Raw genomic sequence first — 20,738 nt, forward strand, 5'->3', positions numbered from 1 at the left:
CTGGTGCAATGCATCAGAGACTGGGAAATCAAAAAGGTGAAAATGCATTCAGGAGCGGTGGTAGCTCGATATAAAACACTCATATGCCTGTATAGTATTTATATAATATTATTATTGTTATTATTATTATTACTATGCGTTGGTGTTCATGATCACATCTATCTTAACAGGTGCTCCAGGACCTGTAGAATAAATAACACCCGCCATATTTCAACACAGGTTGTATTCCTGCATAAGTTTCACCACATGCACTGCCATGTAATTCCAATGGAGGGAAGAAGGGTGAAACTGATGTAGGATTAGATGCCATACATTTTGAAATATGGCGGGTGATCTTTATTTCTTTTAAATATGAAACATTCTACAGGTCCTGGAGCATCTCTTAAGATAGACGTAATCATAAACGCCAGTACAGTACATTAATTACATGAATGGCATTTGGCAGACGCTCTTATCCAGAGCAACGTACAGTTGAGTAGACTAAGCAGGAGACAATTCTCCCCTGGAGCAATGCAGGGTTAACGGCCTTGCTCAAGGCTCCCAACGACTGTGCAGATCTTATTGTGGCTACACTGGTGATCGAACCACCAATCCTGTGGGTGCCAGTAATGTACCTTAACCACTATTTAAATAACAAAACAATGCGCCCACCCTCCCAGTGAGCTTACAAGATTTCCATTGAAAAATTTAACTTTTGAATGCAATTCACTCATGATTATCTGCTATTTAAATAGACATATATGATGAAATATTAAGTGTTTATAGATAAGTTTTTATTCATGAAAAAACTGGTTCAAGCAGGCTGTTTTAATGTTGTGGATGATCAGTCTACACATATATATATTGTATGATCCACATTTCCCACAGTTCCGCGACGTCCACTCCGCATGACGTCTAGCTGGGTTCAGCCAATCCCGTAATGGCGGGAGCAATAAACGTTCCCTGTATAACAGCACGGCATGCTCTCAGGATACCCCTTCTTCTTCCTTCTTCCCATTCCTTTTTCGACGCACCCTCTGGCCATTCTCTTCATCTCATCTGCTCCAAGACTCAGACAGAGGCTGAATGCAGCACAGCGTACTACCAGGCCTACGGACACACCTAGTTACCTTGCGGTAACTTAGTGGCCTATAGCGAGTGGAAACTGGTGTACGTGGAATGCTACATCAGTTCACTCCTGCAAAGCTCACCAACGAACCTTTCCACCCGGAAAAATATATATATGTATGTGAATTGATTCACGGTCTTTCGCACATATATAGAGTAAACTACGCAAGTAGTCTTCTCACAGCTAACAATAACTAACACGCCCACTTTTACCTTTCTTTTGTTCAAGGGACACGCTCTTGTGCGCGCACTCCCACACACATATCCTAACATACCTTACCCAACTAACCTCCCGTTAGTCCAGCTCTATATCTGTTCTGTGTTTGTACGTTTGTTTAATAAATATTTTTTATTAAACCGGGTGTCTGTTTTGGCGTCACATGAGAGCCGAGTTAAAGCAGTCTTTCGAAGAACTTCCAACCTGCAGGTTATCGGTATGTTTAATCATTGATAATGCTTATTTTAATTATTAATTTAAATACTACATTTGTGGTTAGATATTTCTGATAACCATAATTTTATGAGACTGATTACTTTTTGCAGTTATACTGCTACATAACGTTAATTGGTGGCCCGGTTTCGTAGAGAGTGAAATCCCTACGTTATTTGGCGGCCCGTGCGAGGACCCTACTATATATATATATATATATATACAGTACTGTGCAAAAGTTTTAGGCAGGTGTGAAAAAAATGCTGTAAAATAAGAACGCTTTTAAAAATCGAAATGTTAATTGTTTATTTTTATCAATTAACAAAATGCATGAACAGAAGAAGTGAATGAACAGAAGAAAAATCTAAATCAAATCAATATTTGGTGTGACCACCTTTTGCCTTCAAAACAGCATGCATTCTTCAAGGTATACTTGCACAGTTTTTGAAGGAACTCGGCAGGTAGGTTGTTCCAAACATCACGTTTCAGGTCTGTCTTGCCATGTTTTATGTTTATTTCATTTTGTCTTAGTCACTAATTGTCTTATCATGTATTATGTTAGTCTAGGTTCGTCATATTGTTTAGTTTGTTTCTTGTTACGATTTATTTTCTTGTCACGTCTAGTTATGTTTCGTTACGATTATTTTTACCTCGTTATGTTGAGTGGTTATCGTCTTAGTTCGTTTAGTGTTATGTTTTGATTTATGTTTATTGTTACGTAGACTGGTTACTGTTTAAACATACACTTTTACATGTCTTTCCGCAAACCTTGCGTTCCGCCTTTCTCTCTCCCTCTTTCTGTCATTCACACCCTAATTGTTTCTATTTTGTCTATTTACTAAAACTACTAATGCTAGATCAGGATTGGGTAGAACTAACAAACTAATCATGTGTTCATGTTACCTTACGTTTCTCGTGCATGTCATTTACTAATTTACTAATGCTAAGGCAGGATAGGTTTATTACTAACGATTACTAATTACATTGTTAAACTTGTCTTCCATCGCACCTGTTTTCCATTTCCTTGCTGCGCTCTAACTAATTGCATCAACCTGTCTACACCTGCATTTATATCCCAGTCGCACTACTGTTCATTGCGAAATTATCTGCCTCTTGTTCGTCAAAGCAACTCTTGAGCATTACCGTCATAGATTACACGTTAAGATCCAAGCCTGTTTATCGACCATTGATTATTGATTTCTGTTTCGTTGACCATTGTTTGTTTTTGACCACGTCCTCGCCTACCGTTTTTGTACCTTTACCTCGCTGATTGTTTCATGGTTTCGACTTCCGCATCGCCCTCGACTACGACCCTGCCTGCCGTCCGCCTGTACTTCTGCCCCGCTGACAGCTCTCCTGCTACCGGACCTTCCTGCATGTCTACCGACTACGAGTTTGCCTCTTCCCTCGGCACTGTGCTTTTTGTTTGTTTATTGTTTGTTTGGCTGGATCTACGTGTATGGACTTTGCTTGTTTTGACTACGCTCCTGGGATTCGTCCCGAATAAAGCCCTGACGGGACTTTATCTAACCATTGTTTCTGAGTCGTGCATTTTGGGTCCAACCCCCACGCACCCGTCTCATCTTGGAGAACTAACCACAATTCTTCTGTGGATTTAGGCAGCCTTTTAGGCAGACATTGCTTCTGTCTTCATGTAATCCCAGACAGACTTGATGATGTTGAGATCAGGGCTCTGTGGGGGTCATACCATTACTTCCAGGACTCCTTGTTCTTCTTTACACTGAAGATAGTTCTTAATGACATTGGCTATATTTTTGGGGTCGTTGTCCTGCTGCAGAATAAATTTGGGGCCAATTAGATGACTCCCTGATGGTATTGCGTGATGGATAATATCTGCCTGTACTTCTCAGCATTGAGGAGACCATTAATTCTGACCAAATCCCCAACATTTGCAGAAATGCAGCCCCAAACTTGCAAGGAAACTTGTGTTTGGAGGTATGGCTTTTTGGCCACAGTTCTTCCATGAAGACCACTTCTGACCAGACTTCTCCGCACAGTAAATGGGTGTACCTGGGTCCCACTGGTTTCTGCCAATTCTGAACTGATGGCACTGCTGGACATCTTCCGATTGCGAAGGGAAGTACACATGATGTGTCTTTCATCTGCTGCAGTTTCCTTGGCCGGCCACTGCGTCTACGGTCCTCAACGTTGCCCATTTCTTTGTGCTTCTTCAACAGAGCTTGGACAGCACATCTGGAAAACGCTGTTTACCTTGACATTTCTGCCTGGGAGAGACCTTGCTGATGCTGCCTTGTGTCTTGTTGCTGTGCTCAGTCTTGGCATGGTGTATGTCTTCCGCAACCTCACCTTGGAAGCAGAGTTTGGCTGTTCCTCACCCAGTTTTAACCCTCCTACACAGCTGTTTCTGTTTCAGTTAATGATTGTGTTTCATCCTACATATTAAATTGATTATCATTAGCTCCTGTTTGGTTAATCACACACCTGCCTATATACCTACAAAATCCCTGACTTTGTGCAAGTGTACCTAGAAGAATTGATGCTTATTTGAAGGCAAAGGGTGGTCACACCAAGTATTGATTTGATTTAGATTTTTCTTCTGTTCCCTCACTTTGCATTTTGTTAATTGATAAAAATAAACGATTAACATTTTGATTTTTGAAATATAAATATATATATGTATATATTTAAATTTTACATTTTAGTCATTTGACGCTTTTAATCCAAAGCGATGTGCTTTTCTAAACATACAGTCATCATAAGTGCAATTTCTTTTTATTTATTCATTTTTTTGGGTTAGACAAGAGGGATAGGGATATATATACATAATCTCCCAGCACTTCATTTGGAACATTTTTACTTAATCACACGAATAAGTAGGTGTGATAATCTAATTAGCCAATTGTGTGGCAGCAGTACAATGCATACAATCATGTAGATATGGATCAGGACCTTCGGTTAATGTTCACATCAACCATCATCATCATCAACCAAAGTGACTTTGGAATGATTGTTGGTGGCAGACAGGGTGGTTTCAGTATCTCAGAAATTGAGATTTTCATGCACACGTCTCTAGAGTTTGCAGAGAATGGTGTGAAAAAACATCCTGTGGGCAGCAGTTCTGAGGTTTGACATGTTGTTCAGAGATGATCTTCTGCATACCACTGTTTTAATGTGTGGTTAGGTTATTCACATAACTGCCACCTTCCCAAGTGGATAGGCTACAGCAGCAGAAGATTTAATGAGTCTAAAAAATAAGTCTAATAAATATCCAATAAAAGTGTATATATGTATATACTGCTAAAAGAAATGAAGGGAACACTTGATCATCACAGGGTAACACCAAGTCAGTTAAACTTCAGGGATATCAATCTGTCTTTAGGAAGCACAAGTGATTGTGAATCAATTTCATCTGCTTTGGTGCAAATGAAAGTGACAACAGGTGCAATGGAGATGCAAAAGCAAGACAACCCCCCAAAAGGTAATGGTTTTGCATGTGGTGGCTACAGACAGTGGCTCTCTCCTTATCCTTCCTGACTGATTCTTCTCTAGTTTTGTGTTCTGCTAGTGTCCTTGTCACTACTGGTACCATGGCAGGCGACATGGCTCAGGCAGTAAGACCAGTTGTCTGGCAGTCGGAGGGTTGCCGGTTCGATCCCCCGCCCGGGCTGTGTCGAAGTGTCCTTGAGCAAGACAAACCCCCAACTGCTCCTGACGAGCTGGTCGGCGCCTTGCATGGCAGCCAATCGCCGTCGGTGTGTGAGTGTGTGTATGAATGGGTGGATGAGAAGCATCAATTGTACAGCGCTTTGGATAAAGGCGCTATATAAATTCCAACCATTTACCATTTATCATTAGGCGGTACCTGCAGCCCAATCAGGTTGCACAGGTAGTCCAGCTCCTCCAGGATGGCACATCCATAGGTGCAGTCGCAAGAAGGTTTGCTGTGTCTCCCAGCACAGTTTCAAGAGCATGGAGGAGATACCAACTGTCAGAAACAGACTCCATGAGGGTGACACGAGGGCCCAACGTCCTCTAGTGGAACCTGAGCTCACAGCCCAGCACCATGCAGCTCGATTGGCATTCGCAAGAGACCACCAGAATTGGCAGGTCCGCCATTGGTGCCCTGTTCTCTTCACAGGTGAGAGCAGGTTCACACTGAGCACATGTGACAGGTGAGGTCTGGGGAGGCATATCCTTGGAGGGTCGCACAGACCTCCATGTCATAGCCAATGGTACCCTGACTGCTGTTAGGTACCGGGATGTCATGAATTACCGGCCCGATTGTCAGACCTTACACTGGTGCAGTGGGCCCTGGGTTCCTCCTGGTGCAGGACAATGCCCGGCCTCATATGGCCAGAGTGTGTAGGCAGTTCCTGGATGAGGAAGGCATTGATGCCATTGACTGGCCCTCACGTTCCCCTGCCCTAAATCCAATTGAGCAATCCAATCGCAGTGCGATTTTGAATCCAGCCCTCAGTGGATCTGATGTGTCCCTTAAGTGTTCCCTTAATTTTTTTGAGCAGTATATGTATATTTATTTTATTTTTTATTATTGTTATTATTACTATTATTATTATATATTTTTTTATTGCAGTTGAATATATCATTCAAGTGGCGGCACGGATGGTGCAGTGGGTAGCACTGCCGCCTCACAGCAAGGAGGTCCTGGGTTCGAATTCCAGTCGGCCGGGGCCTCTCTGTGTGGAGTTTGCATGTTTTCCCCATGTTCATGTGGGTTTCCTCCAGGTACTCCGGTTTCCTCCCACAGTCCAAAGACATGCAGGTTCGGCTGATTGGAGAGTCTAAATTGCCCGTAGGTATGAGTGTGTGAGTGAATTGTGTGTGTGCCCTGTGATGGACTAGCGACCTGTCCAGGGTGTATTCCTGCCTTTCGTCCAATGTATGCTGGGATAGGCTCCAGCCCCCCTGCCACCCTGTTGAGAGAGTGAGAATTGAAAGGTTGATGACAGACATGCTTACTCTGCCGCAAAAAGAATTGGATTGGATATTTACTTCAGTCCATCTCAGTAAATATCCCTCTGTGAAGTAACATGCATTTGCCATACAATCTCAAAACAATGGGGGCGTGCATAGGCCCTGGCTATTGGGCTGTAGCCCCGGGTCTTTTTTCATTATGAGATTAATTATCCTAACCTTGAGAATGCAAAATATGATTCTAAGGGGCCTAGCCAGCATGGTTTTCAAAATGTTAGGTCATGCCTGACAAACCTATTGGCATTGAGGAGTGTTTTGATGGTAGCAGAGTTTATTATATTGCATATCTAGATTTCCAAAAAGCATTTGATAAGGTACCGCATGACAAAGTCATTATCAAAATGTGGACGTAGAAATTATAGGAGCTATTTCGAAGTGGGTTCGGAATTGGCTACAGGACAGAACACAAAGAGTAGTAGGAGGGGCCTTATCTGAGCAGGGCATTGTGGATATTGTCTATAAAAATAATGCACTTTTTATATATATATTTTTTTTATAGAGAGAGCTTGGTGGCAGCACGCTGGTGCAGTTGATAACACTGTCACCTCACAGAAAAAAAATACTGGGTTTGGGGCCTTTCTGTGTCAAATTAAATATTTTGATAGATAGCCATGTTAGTATCATATTTGTTTGTTTGTGGATGGTACATTTTGGTAAGAGTTGTGGAGGGAGCCAGGCAGACCCAACCACGGCCATGTAATCCTGACTCTTTTTTTAAACACAGATTCTATGCCTGACTTGAAATGTGTGTTGGTATAGTTATCGGTGTTACTTTGAATAAATATTTAGTGGATGTGTAATGTATACATCCCTCTGTGATATTTTATTGTTATAATTTGTATATATTGTCAACCCCTTTACAGTCGCTTGTAGATACTGACTCGCTTGTCATGCAGGTTTTTCATGAACACAGCCCCGGGCTGTCCATACTGTTGAGCCCTGGTGTATGTTCATGTGTCCATGGTTGAAATTCTGTCCTAATAATACATTCTGTCCTACTGCAATTTTGGAGCCACTGTCTTGGCATGTTCAGCCCCCAAGACTCCCAAACAGAAGTCTTTGATTTTACCTGTGTCTGTCTTAACAGCAGCATCATTACTTAAACAATCTGGTGTCTGTCCAAAGGGCAGCTTCATTTACACTGAAGGGATAAATTAAGCACCATAGTTGTGCAACTTTTAGAAATGCCTGTTTTGGACTTATGAATATGAATGTCACTGTAACCGGTTTTTAGATATGGTGGTCATGAATTTAGAGCACTCACAAACAGCAGGTCAGAAATTCACACATTCCATATATTGGGTATATCAGATTAAATGAAAAAGGATGGAAGTGCCTCAAAATAGTTTGGGACTATTTGTTGAGGGCTTACTTTGTCAATTATTATTATAGCTGCCATTGTACCGACAATAAGACTAATGCTGAAATGGGCTTCTGTAGGCCAAATCTAACTGATTTCTACTCTATTTCAATCATAGGTCATTGTGAAGTCAGAGCCAGGAAGCTTTTTCGGACTGGCTAATTACGGGCACTTCATCTTTTGGTCAGATTGGGTGCGGAGAGCTGTATTCCGTGCCAATAAGTACACAGGTGGAGACACGACAGTGCTCCGAGCTGACCTGCCACACCAGCCAATGGGCATAGTAGCTGTTGCCAACGACACCAATAACTGTGAGTTTTCTTTTTTTAACTATACATCATATGATGACATTTGCTTGTGTTTGTGTGTGTGTGTGTGTGTGTGTGTGTGTGTGTGTGTGTGTGCATGCATGTTTCTGTGTGTGTTTTTCCTCAGCTTTTCTGATTTCCCATATTTCTAATTGTACACAATGCATTCGCATATGGATGTGATCATGTAAAGGTCATCCTAATGAAACCACTTTCCATCACCCCCAAGAATCAGTATATAATGAGATGGGAGCCAATATAGCCTAGCAACATAGAATAACATACAATGAATATTACACATATTAACAACAAATTGCTTAGCTAGCTTGATGTTGATTTAATTATTTGATGTAAAACCATCCATTGTCACCTTTAACATCCATTTTTGATTCTACAATATTGGATATTGGGTTGCATGCACACCTCAGCTGTACGTTGCACAGAGACCAATCTATACAATTAATTGGTTAGTTGCATCTTTGAGCTGACAGGAAGTGAGGCCACAGGCTGTGGCATTACCTCAGGAGGTCAGAGTGGTCGTTTAGTCGTAGGCTGCCGGGTTGATATCCTGCCCTGTGTGTGCCAAAGTGTCCTTAGATGGACTAGTGTCCCTGCTCCCAACTAGCTGATTGCGCCTTGCATTGCAGCCTTTGGTGCATGTGTGTGTGAATATGGGAATGAGAGGCATTCATTGTGAAGCGTTTTTGATAGGAAATGCTGGAAAGTCCACCTACAGCCATGTCTCAGCCTTGTGTTAGAGGCAAACTGATTATCAGCCCATGTTGCCTAATACTTGGTGGAATCCATTATACCATTGATTTTAACCAGTGCCCCCTGCCCCTGGGCAGCCCAATCACTGAACCGTATTTCTGTTCAGACCCCTTATTGAAACTATGGTCTTAGTTTTTATCACTTTAATTGGAAATTAAATCTTTCAAAAACCAAGTGTATTTTCTGGCATTTCATTGTTTTTTATTATTCACAACTTCACCAGCTATAAACACCTCCCACCAAAAGCTGCCTTTTCATTACAGCTATTGCAATCTTGAGAGAGAAAAACAGCAGGAAAAGATTAGGTCGGATACAACAAAAACCGCTCTCAAGCTGTGCGTCCATCTGCCTAGTTTCAGTCTCAAAAAAACATATTTCTGCCACTGCCTGGAATTGTATCCTGCATTTTTTTTACACTTGGCTGTTTGTATATTTGGCTCATGTTCGCAGATAAAGGCTGTGCAGGCATATGCCACACAGGTCATGGTTGGTTGATTGGTGATGTGACTCGGTATAATGGTCATCAGTATGATAATTTGTTCACTACTACAACAAATATGGAGGTTTATCATAAGCAATGGGAAGACATTGATGATACTGGCACACTTTATCAATGAATAAATATTTAAAATACTTTATATTTTATGCCAGATATGTGATTACTTGGTGTGTGCTACCTGTGCAACATGCTGCAGTATATACTTTGTTTACAAGCCCTGATGACGTGTAAAAATACAAGAGATGCAAAGGGCCACTGACAACTTCATTTATTGCCAGCAGCCAGCATCATTTATACAGATGTGCTGTATTTACAGTTCCATCTTCATTTGCCCTTTTATCCAGATTGTCATCTTAGATGCAAATTGGCTCATGGTTTACCCCACACTCTCCTGTTACCCCTTTACCCCACACTCTCCTGTTACCGTTTCATCCCACACTCTCCTATTACCCTTTTACCCCACACTCTCTTGTTACCCCTTTACCCCACACTCTCCTGTTACCCTTTTACCCCACACTCTCCTGTTACCCTTTTACCCCACACTCTCCTGTTACCCTTTTACCCCACACTTTCCTGTTACTCCTTTACCCCACACTCTCCTGTTACCCTTTTACCCCACACTCTCATGTTACCCCTTTACCCAACACTCTCCTGTTACCCTTTTACGCCACACTCTCCTGTTAACCCTTTACCCCACACTCTCCTGTTACCCTTTTACCCCACACTCTCCTGTTACTCCTTTACCCCACACTCTCCTGTTACTCCTTTACCCCACACTCTCCTGTTATCCCTTTACCCCACACTCTCCTGTTACCATTTTTCCCCACACTCTCCTGTTACCCCTTTTACCCCACACTCTCCTGTTACCCCTTTACCCCACACTCTCCTGTTACCCTTTCATCCCACACTCTCCTGTTACCCTTTTACCCCACACTCTCCTGTTACCCTTTTATCCCACACTCTCCTGTTACCCCTTTACCCCACACTCTCCTGTTACCCTTTTACGCCACACTCTCCTTTTACCCCTTTACCCCACACTCTCCTGTTACCCTTTTACGCCACACTCTCCTCTTACCCCTTTACCCCACACTCTCCTGTTACCCTTTCATCCCACACTCTCCTATTACCCTTTTACCCCACACTCTCTTGTTACCCCTTTACCCCACACTCTCCTGTTACCCTTTTACCCCACACTCTCCTGTTACCCTTTTACCCCACACTCTCCTGTTACTCCTTTACCCCACACTCTCCTGTTACCCTTTTACCCCACACTCTCATGTTACCCCTTTACCCAACACTCTCCTGTTACCCTTTTACGCCACACTCTCCTGTTAACCCTTTACCCCACACTCTCCTGTTACCCTTTTACCCCACACTCTCCTGTTACTCCTTTACCCCACACTCTCCTGTTACTCCTTTACCCCACACTCTCCTGTTATCCCTTTACCCCACACTCTCCTGTTACCATTTTTCCCCACACTCTCCTGTTACCCCTTTTACCCCACACTCTCCTGTTACCCCTTTACCCCACACTCTCCTGTTACCCTTTTACCCTATGCGCTCCTGTTACCATTTTAACCTCTCTCTCCTGGTACCCCACACTCCCCTGTGTTACCGAGTTATATTATCAAGCACTTTTCATCAGCCAAGTCCCTAGGCTAGATTTACTAATGTAATTATTCCATAGGCTGGTCCTCTGTAATGTGTCAAGCAGAGGCTGGGAACATTCAGGTTATGAATGTCTGTATGTATGAACTTGAGAATCGAATTTGCGCTTTACGAGGACTGGAGATACAGTACATGTATTTATAAATAAAAGATGTTTGATGTTAAATATGTAAGGTATTTTTATATTGTTAAATACTGATGCTGATGGCTCAAAGATGGAGAAAGTGGGTGGTCTCACACATTTCTTCAGTACAATTTGTATAAAGACTGGTAGCAGATATAGCATTACTGAATTAAGTGAGATATGACTGTATCAAAGTGTGGTAAGATTTTCATAGACAGATCTGAAGAAGCACACGACTGATTTCCTTGATTATACTTCAAGACTTTCTTCACTTTATTGCAAAGAAAATGAACATGATCTTTCTGGCTCAGTTTTCATCAATTATATCTCCAAGAAATATTGTTGATGAATGATCAACAGATTTCACTTTTTCATCAGTAGAGACTGCCGGTATTCAGTGAAGGTGGCTCAGAAACATGGTCTTAAGTAATAATGTTGACTAGCTTGCTGTACATTATCCCGTGTATACCACAGGTAAACAATGGCTATGGAACAACGGTTACACTGACTGGTCTATTGCACCTTGTGCATTTATGAAAGGACAGAATTAAATGTTGATGCTAAGGTCTGGCGAGACCGTTTTACATCGGATTGATTACAGACTTTCTCCCATGAGCTGTGATCAATCATCAGCTTGATGTAATGTTCCTGAGTTTGTTCTGTTTGTTTTAGTGTTTATTCATGTTCAATTCATTATCATGCATATCTGGTTATTTTCTCTTACTACAGCTTCGCATTCGTGATCCCCTGTTATGTCTGCGTCTGAATGTTTACGAGCCCTGACTGCATGCTCCACTATTCGGGTGTTTATGGTAGTTCCGGGGTTCAACCTTCCTTCCAATCTTGCATTCCTTACTTCCGGCTTCTTTCGCTAGTTAATGTTGTAAAGAATTATTCTTACTACTAATTTAGATATTGTACAGTACTAATCATATTAATACACTTACTGTCTAACTAACAAACTAACAGTCACTTAATTTGGGTAGTATATTTAATCACGTAAATAACTGACTAACATTATCTCCCATTATCTCCCATTTTCAATGCTATACCTCTACCTTCCTATGCTATCCCTGATTACTTGCTTAGTTTCAGCGAAGTGCACCTGTCCTTTACACCTGTTTCCAACTCTATGCAAATGTCCACTCCCTAATCCAGCGCTGTATGTCTTACGTGTCTATGTGCATCCAGTCCGCATTTTTGTCTCCCCCTGTTATTGTATCATTACCCTCTTATGTTTCCCACCTGTTGTCTATTTGTTTGGCCCACCTCACTCCTGAGCCCCGCCTAGATTGTCACCTTACCTCATGTATTTAAACCTCCGTCTCTGCAGTGTTCATTGTCAGAATGTTGAACTCACATGAAACGTATAAACCTTGCTTGTATTTGTAAGGGTCAATGCAGAGTGGTGTAAATGAATGAAGAATAAGAGAATGAACTGTTGTTCTTCTGTTTTGCAGGTGAATCGTCACCTTGCAGAACAATGAACGGGGGATGCAGTGACCTTTGCCTTCTGACCCCAGAGGGCAGAGTGAACTGCAGTTGCAGGGGACAGCGTGTGCTATTGGATGATTACCGATGCGTGTGTGAGTCTAGCAGGAGTTCTGTGTATCTCCTCTTCTCCTTCCACTTTCACAGACTGTCACACTGTTAGCGTACCTATGCACCACAGTTGTGACCAAGTCACTGTTATGCATAAGTAAGTCTCAAGTCAAGTCCCAAGTCATGAAGGGCAAGTCTGAAGTCGAGTCCTAAGTCACCAAGCTCAGGTCAAGTCAAGTTACAAGGCCTTCATTTGAGTAAGCCTCACTGTTCAGAAGTCAGTTAGCCAGCTTTGTGAGACACCCCTGCTGGCTCTAATCAAAGCCTGTGCTTAGTATGTTTTATGTTGGGTGCTGTACACTGTGAGTCAGGCTCTGAGCACCCCATGACTGTCCTCAAAAATCCATTTTAATGGAACTGATCCTCATTAAAAACATTATTTCATTTGCCATTTTGCAATACAAAAAGGGTTATATAGGAAATTATAGGTATTAACTTTGAATTCATGAAACAAGTGAATGTATTCATACATGTTTATAATTCATTGGAGAAACATCTTTCTGAAGACAGTATATGACAAGACTAATTTGAACCATGGAGAGACTTTAATATCATACTTGAAACCATACATTGAAACTGTTTTATTAACTATCGGGGGAATCAGGTGCCTGCTAATCCCTGTTTCCTAGTGTTTGTGTGTGTGTGCGTGCGTGCCTGCTAATCCCTGCTTCCTAGTGTTTGTGTGTGTGCATGCGTGCGTGCCTGCTAATCCCTGCTTCCTAGTGTCTGTGTGTGTGTGTGCGTGCGTGCCTGCCTGCCTGCCTGCGAATCCCTTTTTCCTAGTGTTTGTGTGTGTGTGCATGCATGCGTGCCTGCTAATCCCTGCTTCCTAGTGTGTGTGTGTGTGTGTGCGTGCGTGCGTGCGTGCGTGCGTGCGTGCCTGCTAATCCCTGCTTCCTAGTGTGTGTGTGTGTGTGTGCGTGCGTGCGTGCGTGCGTGCGTGCCTGCTAATCCCTGTTTCCTAGTGTCTGTGTGTGTGTGTGTGTGTGTGTGCGTGCGTGCATGCATGCGTGCCTGCTAATCCCTGTTTCCTAGTGTTTGTGTGTGTGTGCGTGCGTGCAGGTCTGCTAATCCCTGCTTCCTAGTGTCTGTCTGTCTGTGTGTGCGTGCATGCCTGCTCATCCCTGCTTCCTAGTGTCTGTGTGTGTGTGTGCGTGCGTGCGTGCCTGCTAATCCCTGCTTCCTAGTGTTTGTGTGTGCGTGCGTGCGTGCGTGCGTGCGTGCGTGCGTGCGTGCCTGCCTGCTAATCCCTGTTTCCTAGTGTCTGTGTGTGTGTGTGTGTGTGTGCGTGCGTGCATGCATGCGTGCCTGCTAATCCCTGCTTCCTAGTGTTTGTGTGTGCGTGCCTGCGTGCCTGCTAATCCCTGTTTCCTAGTGTTTGTGTGTGTGTGCGTGCGTGCAGGTCTGCTAATCCCTGCTTCCTAGTGTCTGTCTGTCTGTGTGTGTGTGTGTGTGTGTGTGTGTGTGTGTGTGTGTGTGTGTGTGTGTGTGTGTGTGTGTGTGTGTGTGTGTGTGTGTGTGTGTGTGTGTGTGTGCGTGCGTGCATGCATGCGTGCCTGCTAATCCCTGTTTCCTAGTGTTTGTGTGTGCGTGCCTGCGTGCCTGCTAATCCCTGTTTCCTAGTGTTTGTGTGTGTGTGCGTGCGTGCAGGTCTGCTCATCCCTGCTTCCTAGTGTCTGTGTGTGTGTGTGCGTGCGTGCGTGCCTGCTAATCCCTGCTTCCTAGTTTTTGTGTGTGCATGCGTGCGTGAGTGTGTGTGTGTGTGTGTGTGTCTGACCACTCACATGCTACCTGTAGCAAACAAACTTATTATTTGTGGATTTTAAAATGACATTGCAATCCCATCAGATTTTTTTTTTTTTTTTTTTTTGCAAAAAAAGCACAGTCGTTTTTTCCCAACATCTTCTAATTTTGTATAGCCGTAAATAATGATTTTCTGAGTCCTTCCTGCAGCTGCAATTTCCATGATTGCAAAATCTAGGCACTCACATTGAGTAGAACGGAATTTATTTTTTTAGTAACATGATGATATCTCTTATGAGAGCTAAGTATTTCTGTTTTCCCACCCATCTAAAGGCGTGATTGGCCCTCTGCGATGCTTGTACGTATGTCGCCCTAGAGATGAAGAATAATTACAGTAAAAAAAAAAAAGAAAAATACCAGAGAGATGCATCCCGCATGCATCAAGTCTCTCGAGTCATCCAGCGCAAGTCTAATCATAATCAAGATGTCAAGTCTCACATACTGTTCTTCATGGCAAGTCTCACATACTGTTCTCCATGGCAAGTCTCACATACTGTTCTTCATGGCAAGTCTCACATACTGTTCTCCATGGCAAGTCTCACATACTGTTCTTCATGGCAAGTCTCACATACTGTTCTTCATGGCAAGTCTCACATGCTGTTCTCCATGGCAAGTCTCACATACTGTTCTTCATGGCAAGTCTCACATACTGTTCTCCATGGCAAGTCTCACATGCTGTTCTCCATGGCAAGTCTCACATACTGTTCTTCATGGCAAGTCTCACATACTGTTCTCCATGGCAAGTCTCACATACTGTTCTCCATGGCAAGTCTCACATACTGTTCTTCATGGCAAGTCTCACATGCTGTTCTCCATGGCAAGTCTCACATACTGTTCTTCATGGCAAGTCTCACATACTGTTCTCCATGGCAAGTCTCACATACTGTTCTCCATGGCAAGTCAAGTCTAAAGTCATCAAATTTGTGACTGGAGTCACACTCAAATCCAAGTCATGTGACTTGAGTCCAGGTTTTGCCATGTGAACTGTAGCATGGCCAGAATATGTGTGTGTGAAAATGAGTTGTGTTGTTCAGAAACAGCCAAGAAGAAGCAGACTATCTCCAGATGGAGAACCGCATTAAAATAAATAAATAATGAAAGAAATGGGCGGGTAATACTTCTTAATCTGTTTTTCATTTTACAGCTGAAAACTCATCTTGTAACATCCACAGTCAGTTTGAATGTGCAAACGGCGAATGCATCGACTACCAGTTAACGTGTGATGGAATAACGCATTGCAAAGACAAGTCCGATGAGAAAATACAATATTGCGGTAAGAACTCTGTCTTACCTTGCGGCTCGTTGCATGCCTCCACGGTACTCTGAGCAACTGAAATCCTGCTTGGTTACTGGCCCGATCAGCGAAACGCCTGGACCAATAAACAAGCACACCCCGTCCTGTGTCAGCAAACAAAATGTGGAGGAGAACAAAGTGGTTTTAAGATGAGGGCTGGTGCAGTCTTCTGCTGGATATCTGTGCGTTATTTCCGTGTGTGTGTGTGTGTGTGTGTTTGCAGATAACAGGGACTGTAGGAAAGGCTTCAGGCGTTGCCTTAATCAGCACTGCGTGGCCAACGCGCGTTTCTGCGATGGAGTGAACGACTGTGGAGATCACTCAGATGAGGCCTACTGCAACAGTGAGTGGTATCCCTGTGACAAGGCCCTCCTCTCAAAAAGCTGTTCAAGCAAGGTTTCGAGACAGCTGGTAGCTGGTTGACCAGTTTCACAAAATGCTCATATGTAAATGCAATGAACTCATAATGCCAATCCCGGTTTCAGTGGTTCAGAATTCAGTGCAGTCACCATGTTGTTCCTATTTTCCATTAATACACTGGCATTTGCAATCCTTTATAAATACAATTTTGCTGGGTTTTTTGTTGTTGCTGCATGGCATCAAAGGGCTACCGTCAGTTATGAACACAAGGTAAAAAAGGCTCTCCTCAAGGGAGATGCCAGGCGTTGGTGTGAGGGAAAACGTTGTTTGTATTCACCCTTCTCCTGCCAGTAAGCCAGACTGAAGGAGACTGTATTGATTTATGTTAAAATGTTACTAATGCATAATTAATTACGTGGCAGAACTGGAGATCACCAGATTCACGCCCTTTTTGTGAGATGTGAGCGGTTTGTCTAATGGCTAAAGGCTAATGGCTAACTGCCCCTCAGACTCGACATGCGGGGGCTCTGAGGCACGCTGTCGGGACGGGGCCTGTGTCCCGTCCTCCGCCTGGTGCAACCAGATCATCGACTGTGCTGACGCGTCTGACGAGAGGAGCTGCAGTAAGACCCCCCCCCCCCCCGAACACAGCACCCGAACACAGCACCCCACCCCGAACACAGCACCCCACCCCTAACACAGCACACCCCCCCCCCCCGAACACAGCACCCCACCCCGAACACAGCACCTGCCCCACCCCACCCCGAACACACCCCCCCCCCCGAACACAGCACCCCACCCCGAACACAGCACCTGCCCCACCCCACCCCGAACACAGCACCCCACCCCGAACACAGCACCTGCCCCACCCCACCCCGAACACAGCACCCCACCCCGAACACAGCACCCGCCCAACCCCGAACACAGCACCCGCCCCGAACACAGCGCCCCCCCCCGAACACAGCACCCCCCCCCCGAACACAGCACCCCACCCCGAACACAGCACCCCCCCCCCCGAACACAGCACCCCCCCCCCCGAACACAGCACCCCACCCCGAACACAGCACCCCCCCCCGAACACAGCACCCCCCCCACCCCGAACACAGCACCCCACCCCGAACACAGCACCCCCCCCGAACACAGCACCCGCCCCCCCGAACACAGCACCCCACCCCGAACACAGCACCCGCCCCCCCGAACACAGCACCCGCCCCGAACACAGCGCCCCACCCCGAACACAGCACCCCACCCCGAACACAGCACCCCCCCCCCCGAACACAGCACCCCCCCCCCCGAACACAGCACCCCCCCCCCCGAACACAGCACCCCACCCCGAACACAGCACCCCCCCCCGAACACAGCACCCCCCCCACCCCGAACACAGCACCCCACCCCGAACACAGCACCCCCCCCGAACACAGCACCCGCCCCCCCGAACACAGCACCCCACCCCGAACACAGCACCCCCCCCCCGAACACAGCACCCCACCCCGAACACAGCACCCCCCCCCCCGAACACAGCACCCCCCCCCCCCCGAACACAGCACCTGCCCCACCCCGAACACAGCACCCACCCCGAACACAGCACCCCACCCCGAACACAGCACCCGAACACAGCACCCCCCCCACCCCGAACACAGCACCCCACCCCGAACACAGCACCCCCCCCCCCCCGAACACAGCACCCCACCCCGAACACAGCACCCCCCCACCCCGAACACAGCACCCGCCCCACCCCGAACACAGCCCCCCCCCCCCCGAACACAGCGTCCCCCCCCAAACACAGCACCCCGAACACAGCACCGCTTCTCTGCCCAACACCGCGGCGATGCGCTGTGTAGTGCAGGGACAGTCCTTTACTGCCCATTACATCACCACATACATGCTATCACCTGACGGTGGTGGCCAGCATCATGTGGGAGCTTTAGTCCTAACTGTAAAATGATAAACCGCTGCTGCTGCCATGGTAGTTAGGACCAGAGTTAATATTATAGGTGCTTCCCACTGAATGCCTATTAGTATGTGCCATAAGAGTGCTATGCTCTGGTTTTCCCCAGATTACACAGACTGCTGGGATTTCTACAGGCTTGGGGTGAGAGAGAGTGGCTTCCTCAGCTGTAACTCCACCTCACTGTGCGTGCACCCCAGCTGGATCTGCGACGGAGCCAATGACTGCGGAGATTACGCAGATGAGTCAGACTGTCAGGGTGAATCCTCTCACTGCTTCGCTTTCCCCGCTCAAAATAAATAAATCAAACTGTGCAAGACTCAAAGGAAGAGATCCTTTGCACTCATTTCATGGACAATCATGCATGGCAAATGATCAAAGGTGTTTTTATCTCATTAATTTCAGTGTGGTTAATCTGGAGTGTGCCTGAGAGTCCATCTGGAGTGCGTCTGAGTCTATCTGGAGTGTGTCTGTGAGTCCATCTGGAGTGCATCTGAGTCTATCTGGAGTGTGTCTGTGAGTCCATCTGGAGTGCATCTGAGTCTATCTGGAGTGTGTCTGTGAGTGAGTGTCCCTGGTATCTGTCCGAGGAGCATCGTGTCCCAGAGGCCCAGCTCCTCCCCCTGCTGTGATTGACTCTAGGCTCCTCCCCTCTGTCCTCCTGCAGTGTCCCAGAGACAGGTGTGTGCGGACGGCCATTTTGCCTGCCCCGGGGGAAACTGCATCTCCAGCGTGTGGCTGTGTGACGGGCAGAGGGATTGTGAGGACGGGGCAGATGAGTTTCAGTGTGGTGAGACACAACACCCGCAAATCTCCGTTCAACTGAAATGTTAATACTCACGCAAATGTCATTATTGAATTTTAATTTTAATTTTGAGACAAAAGGTGGGAAATTCAAATTGAAATATAGAATTAATTTGGCATTTTATATGTTGCATTTTGAATTATTTTGCAATATGCTTCCATGAGCTACGGGAATACAAAAACAGCTACAATAATAAAAATTAGCATGAAAGCTTCGATCAATGTCTGAAATTAGTATGAAATACAGGGGTCTGAAATAATTTGTTCTAAATACTGTGCAGAGGGACTGCTGGATATATTTGAATTAGATGGCAGTAGGCAATGAAATGAAACTTGTGACATAGTCAGTAGTTACGAATGCATAAATAAATGACGTGAGTAAATGAAATATCTTGGAGGTGGATACGCAGCATCCAGGTGGATAATAATAATAATAATAATAATAATAATGGATTTAATTTATAATGCACTTTCCATTCGAGAATCTCAAAGTGCTACAGGAGTCAAAAACATCAGAGAATACAAATAAAAATAAAAATAACTAAAAACAGCAAAATAAAACAGCAGTATCCAGACATCATCATCACTAAAACTAAAAATGTGGGTAGGCTCTTCCAAATAGGTGGGTCTTAAGACCGCTCTTGAAAGAGTCGACTGACTGTGGTGCTCTTAGGTGGGCAGGGAGGGCATGCCACAGTTCAGGGGCGACAGAACAGAAGGCCCGGCCTCCCATAGTGACCAGCTTAGTCCTGGTGGGTTTGAGGAGGTAAGTGTTTGATGAGCGGAGACTGCGGGTGGGGGGCTGAGTCTTGACCAGCTCCTTGAGGTAGGGGGGTGCGTTGCCATGGACGCATTGGTAGGTCAGCAGGGAGATTTTAAATTCTGTACGGGAGGAGATGGGGAGCCAGTGTAGTGAGTAGAGGATGGGAGTGATGTGATCATGTTTGCGCACTCTCATCAGGATCCTAGCAGCACTGTTCTGGATGTATTGAAGCTTTTGAAGGCTCTTGCTTGGAATCCCGATGAGAAGTGCGTTGCAGTAGTCGAGCCTGGAGGAGACGAAGGCGTGGACTAATTTTTCAGCATCCTGCAGAGACAGGGTGGGGCGGAGTTTGGCTATGTTTTTGAGGTGGAAGAAGGATGTTTTACAGAGGTGTTTGATGTGGGCCTCGTAGTTGAGGTGGGGGTCCATTCTGACACCCAGGTTGGTGATGACCGATGACAGTGGGATAGCCTGGCCAGAAAAGGTGATGCATGTAATGGGGGATGAGTTGACCTGGTGTGGGGTGCCGATGAGGATGGCTTCTGTTTTGCCGCTGTTCAACTGCAGGAAGTGTTGTTTCATCCACGCCTTGATCTCCTCCAGGCAGATGGTGAGTGTGGATGAGGGTGACTGTGCTGATGATGGGTCCAGTTTAATGTAGAGCTGTGTGTCATCAGCATAGCAATGGAAAGCCAATCCATGCCTGCTGATGACACGGCCGAGGGGAAGCATGTACAGTGTGAATAGGGTGGGGCCGAGTACAGATCCTTGGGGGACACCACAGGTGACAGGCTGGGTCTGGGATTTAGCACCTCCCAAGGAGATGCACTCGGTTCTTTCGGAGAGGTATGATTTGAACCAGTCCAGAGTGGTATTGCGGAGTCCAATGGTGGAGTGAAGGCGGTGTAGGAGGATGGTGT

The 20,738-nt window shown here is 45.3% G+C and overlaps 1 protein-coding gene across 1 annotated transcript in view; it reads left to right on the forward strand.

Annotated features, from left to right (window-relative positions):
* The window catches only part of LOC133116330 (low-density lipoprotein receptor-related protein 1B-like), a 447,656-nt gene that overhangs the window by 290,420 nt on the left and 136,498 nt on the right, over positions 1 to 20,738 (forward strand). Inside the window, exons 44-50 of the mRNA XM_061225770.1 lie at positions 7,993 to 8,185; positions 12,705 to 12,830; positions 15,794 to 15,922; positions 16,167 to 16,286; positions 16,813 to 16,926; positions 18,361 to 18,510; positions 18,919 to 19,041. Of these exons, the coding sequence (XP_061081754.1) occupies positions 7,993 to 8,185; positions 12,705 to 12,830; positions 15,794 to 15,922; positions 16,167 to 16,286; positions 16,813 to 16,926; positions 18,361 to 18,510; positions 18,919 to 19,041 (955 nt within the window). The remainder of the gene's footprint in view (positions 1 to 7,992; positions 8,186 to 12,704; positions 12,831 to 15,793; positions 15,923 to 16,166; positions 16,287 to 16,812; positions 16,927 to 18,360; positions 18,511 to 18,918; positions 19,042 to 20,738) is intronic.

Source organism: Conger conger, chromosome 17 (assembly GCF_963514075.1).
Source record: "Conger conger chromosome 17, fConCon1.1, whole genome shotgun sequence".
Taxonomy (NCBI): domain Eukaryota; kingdom Metazoa; phylum Chordata; class Actinopteri; order Anguilliformes; family Congridae; genus Conger; species Conger conger.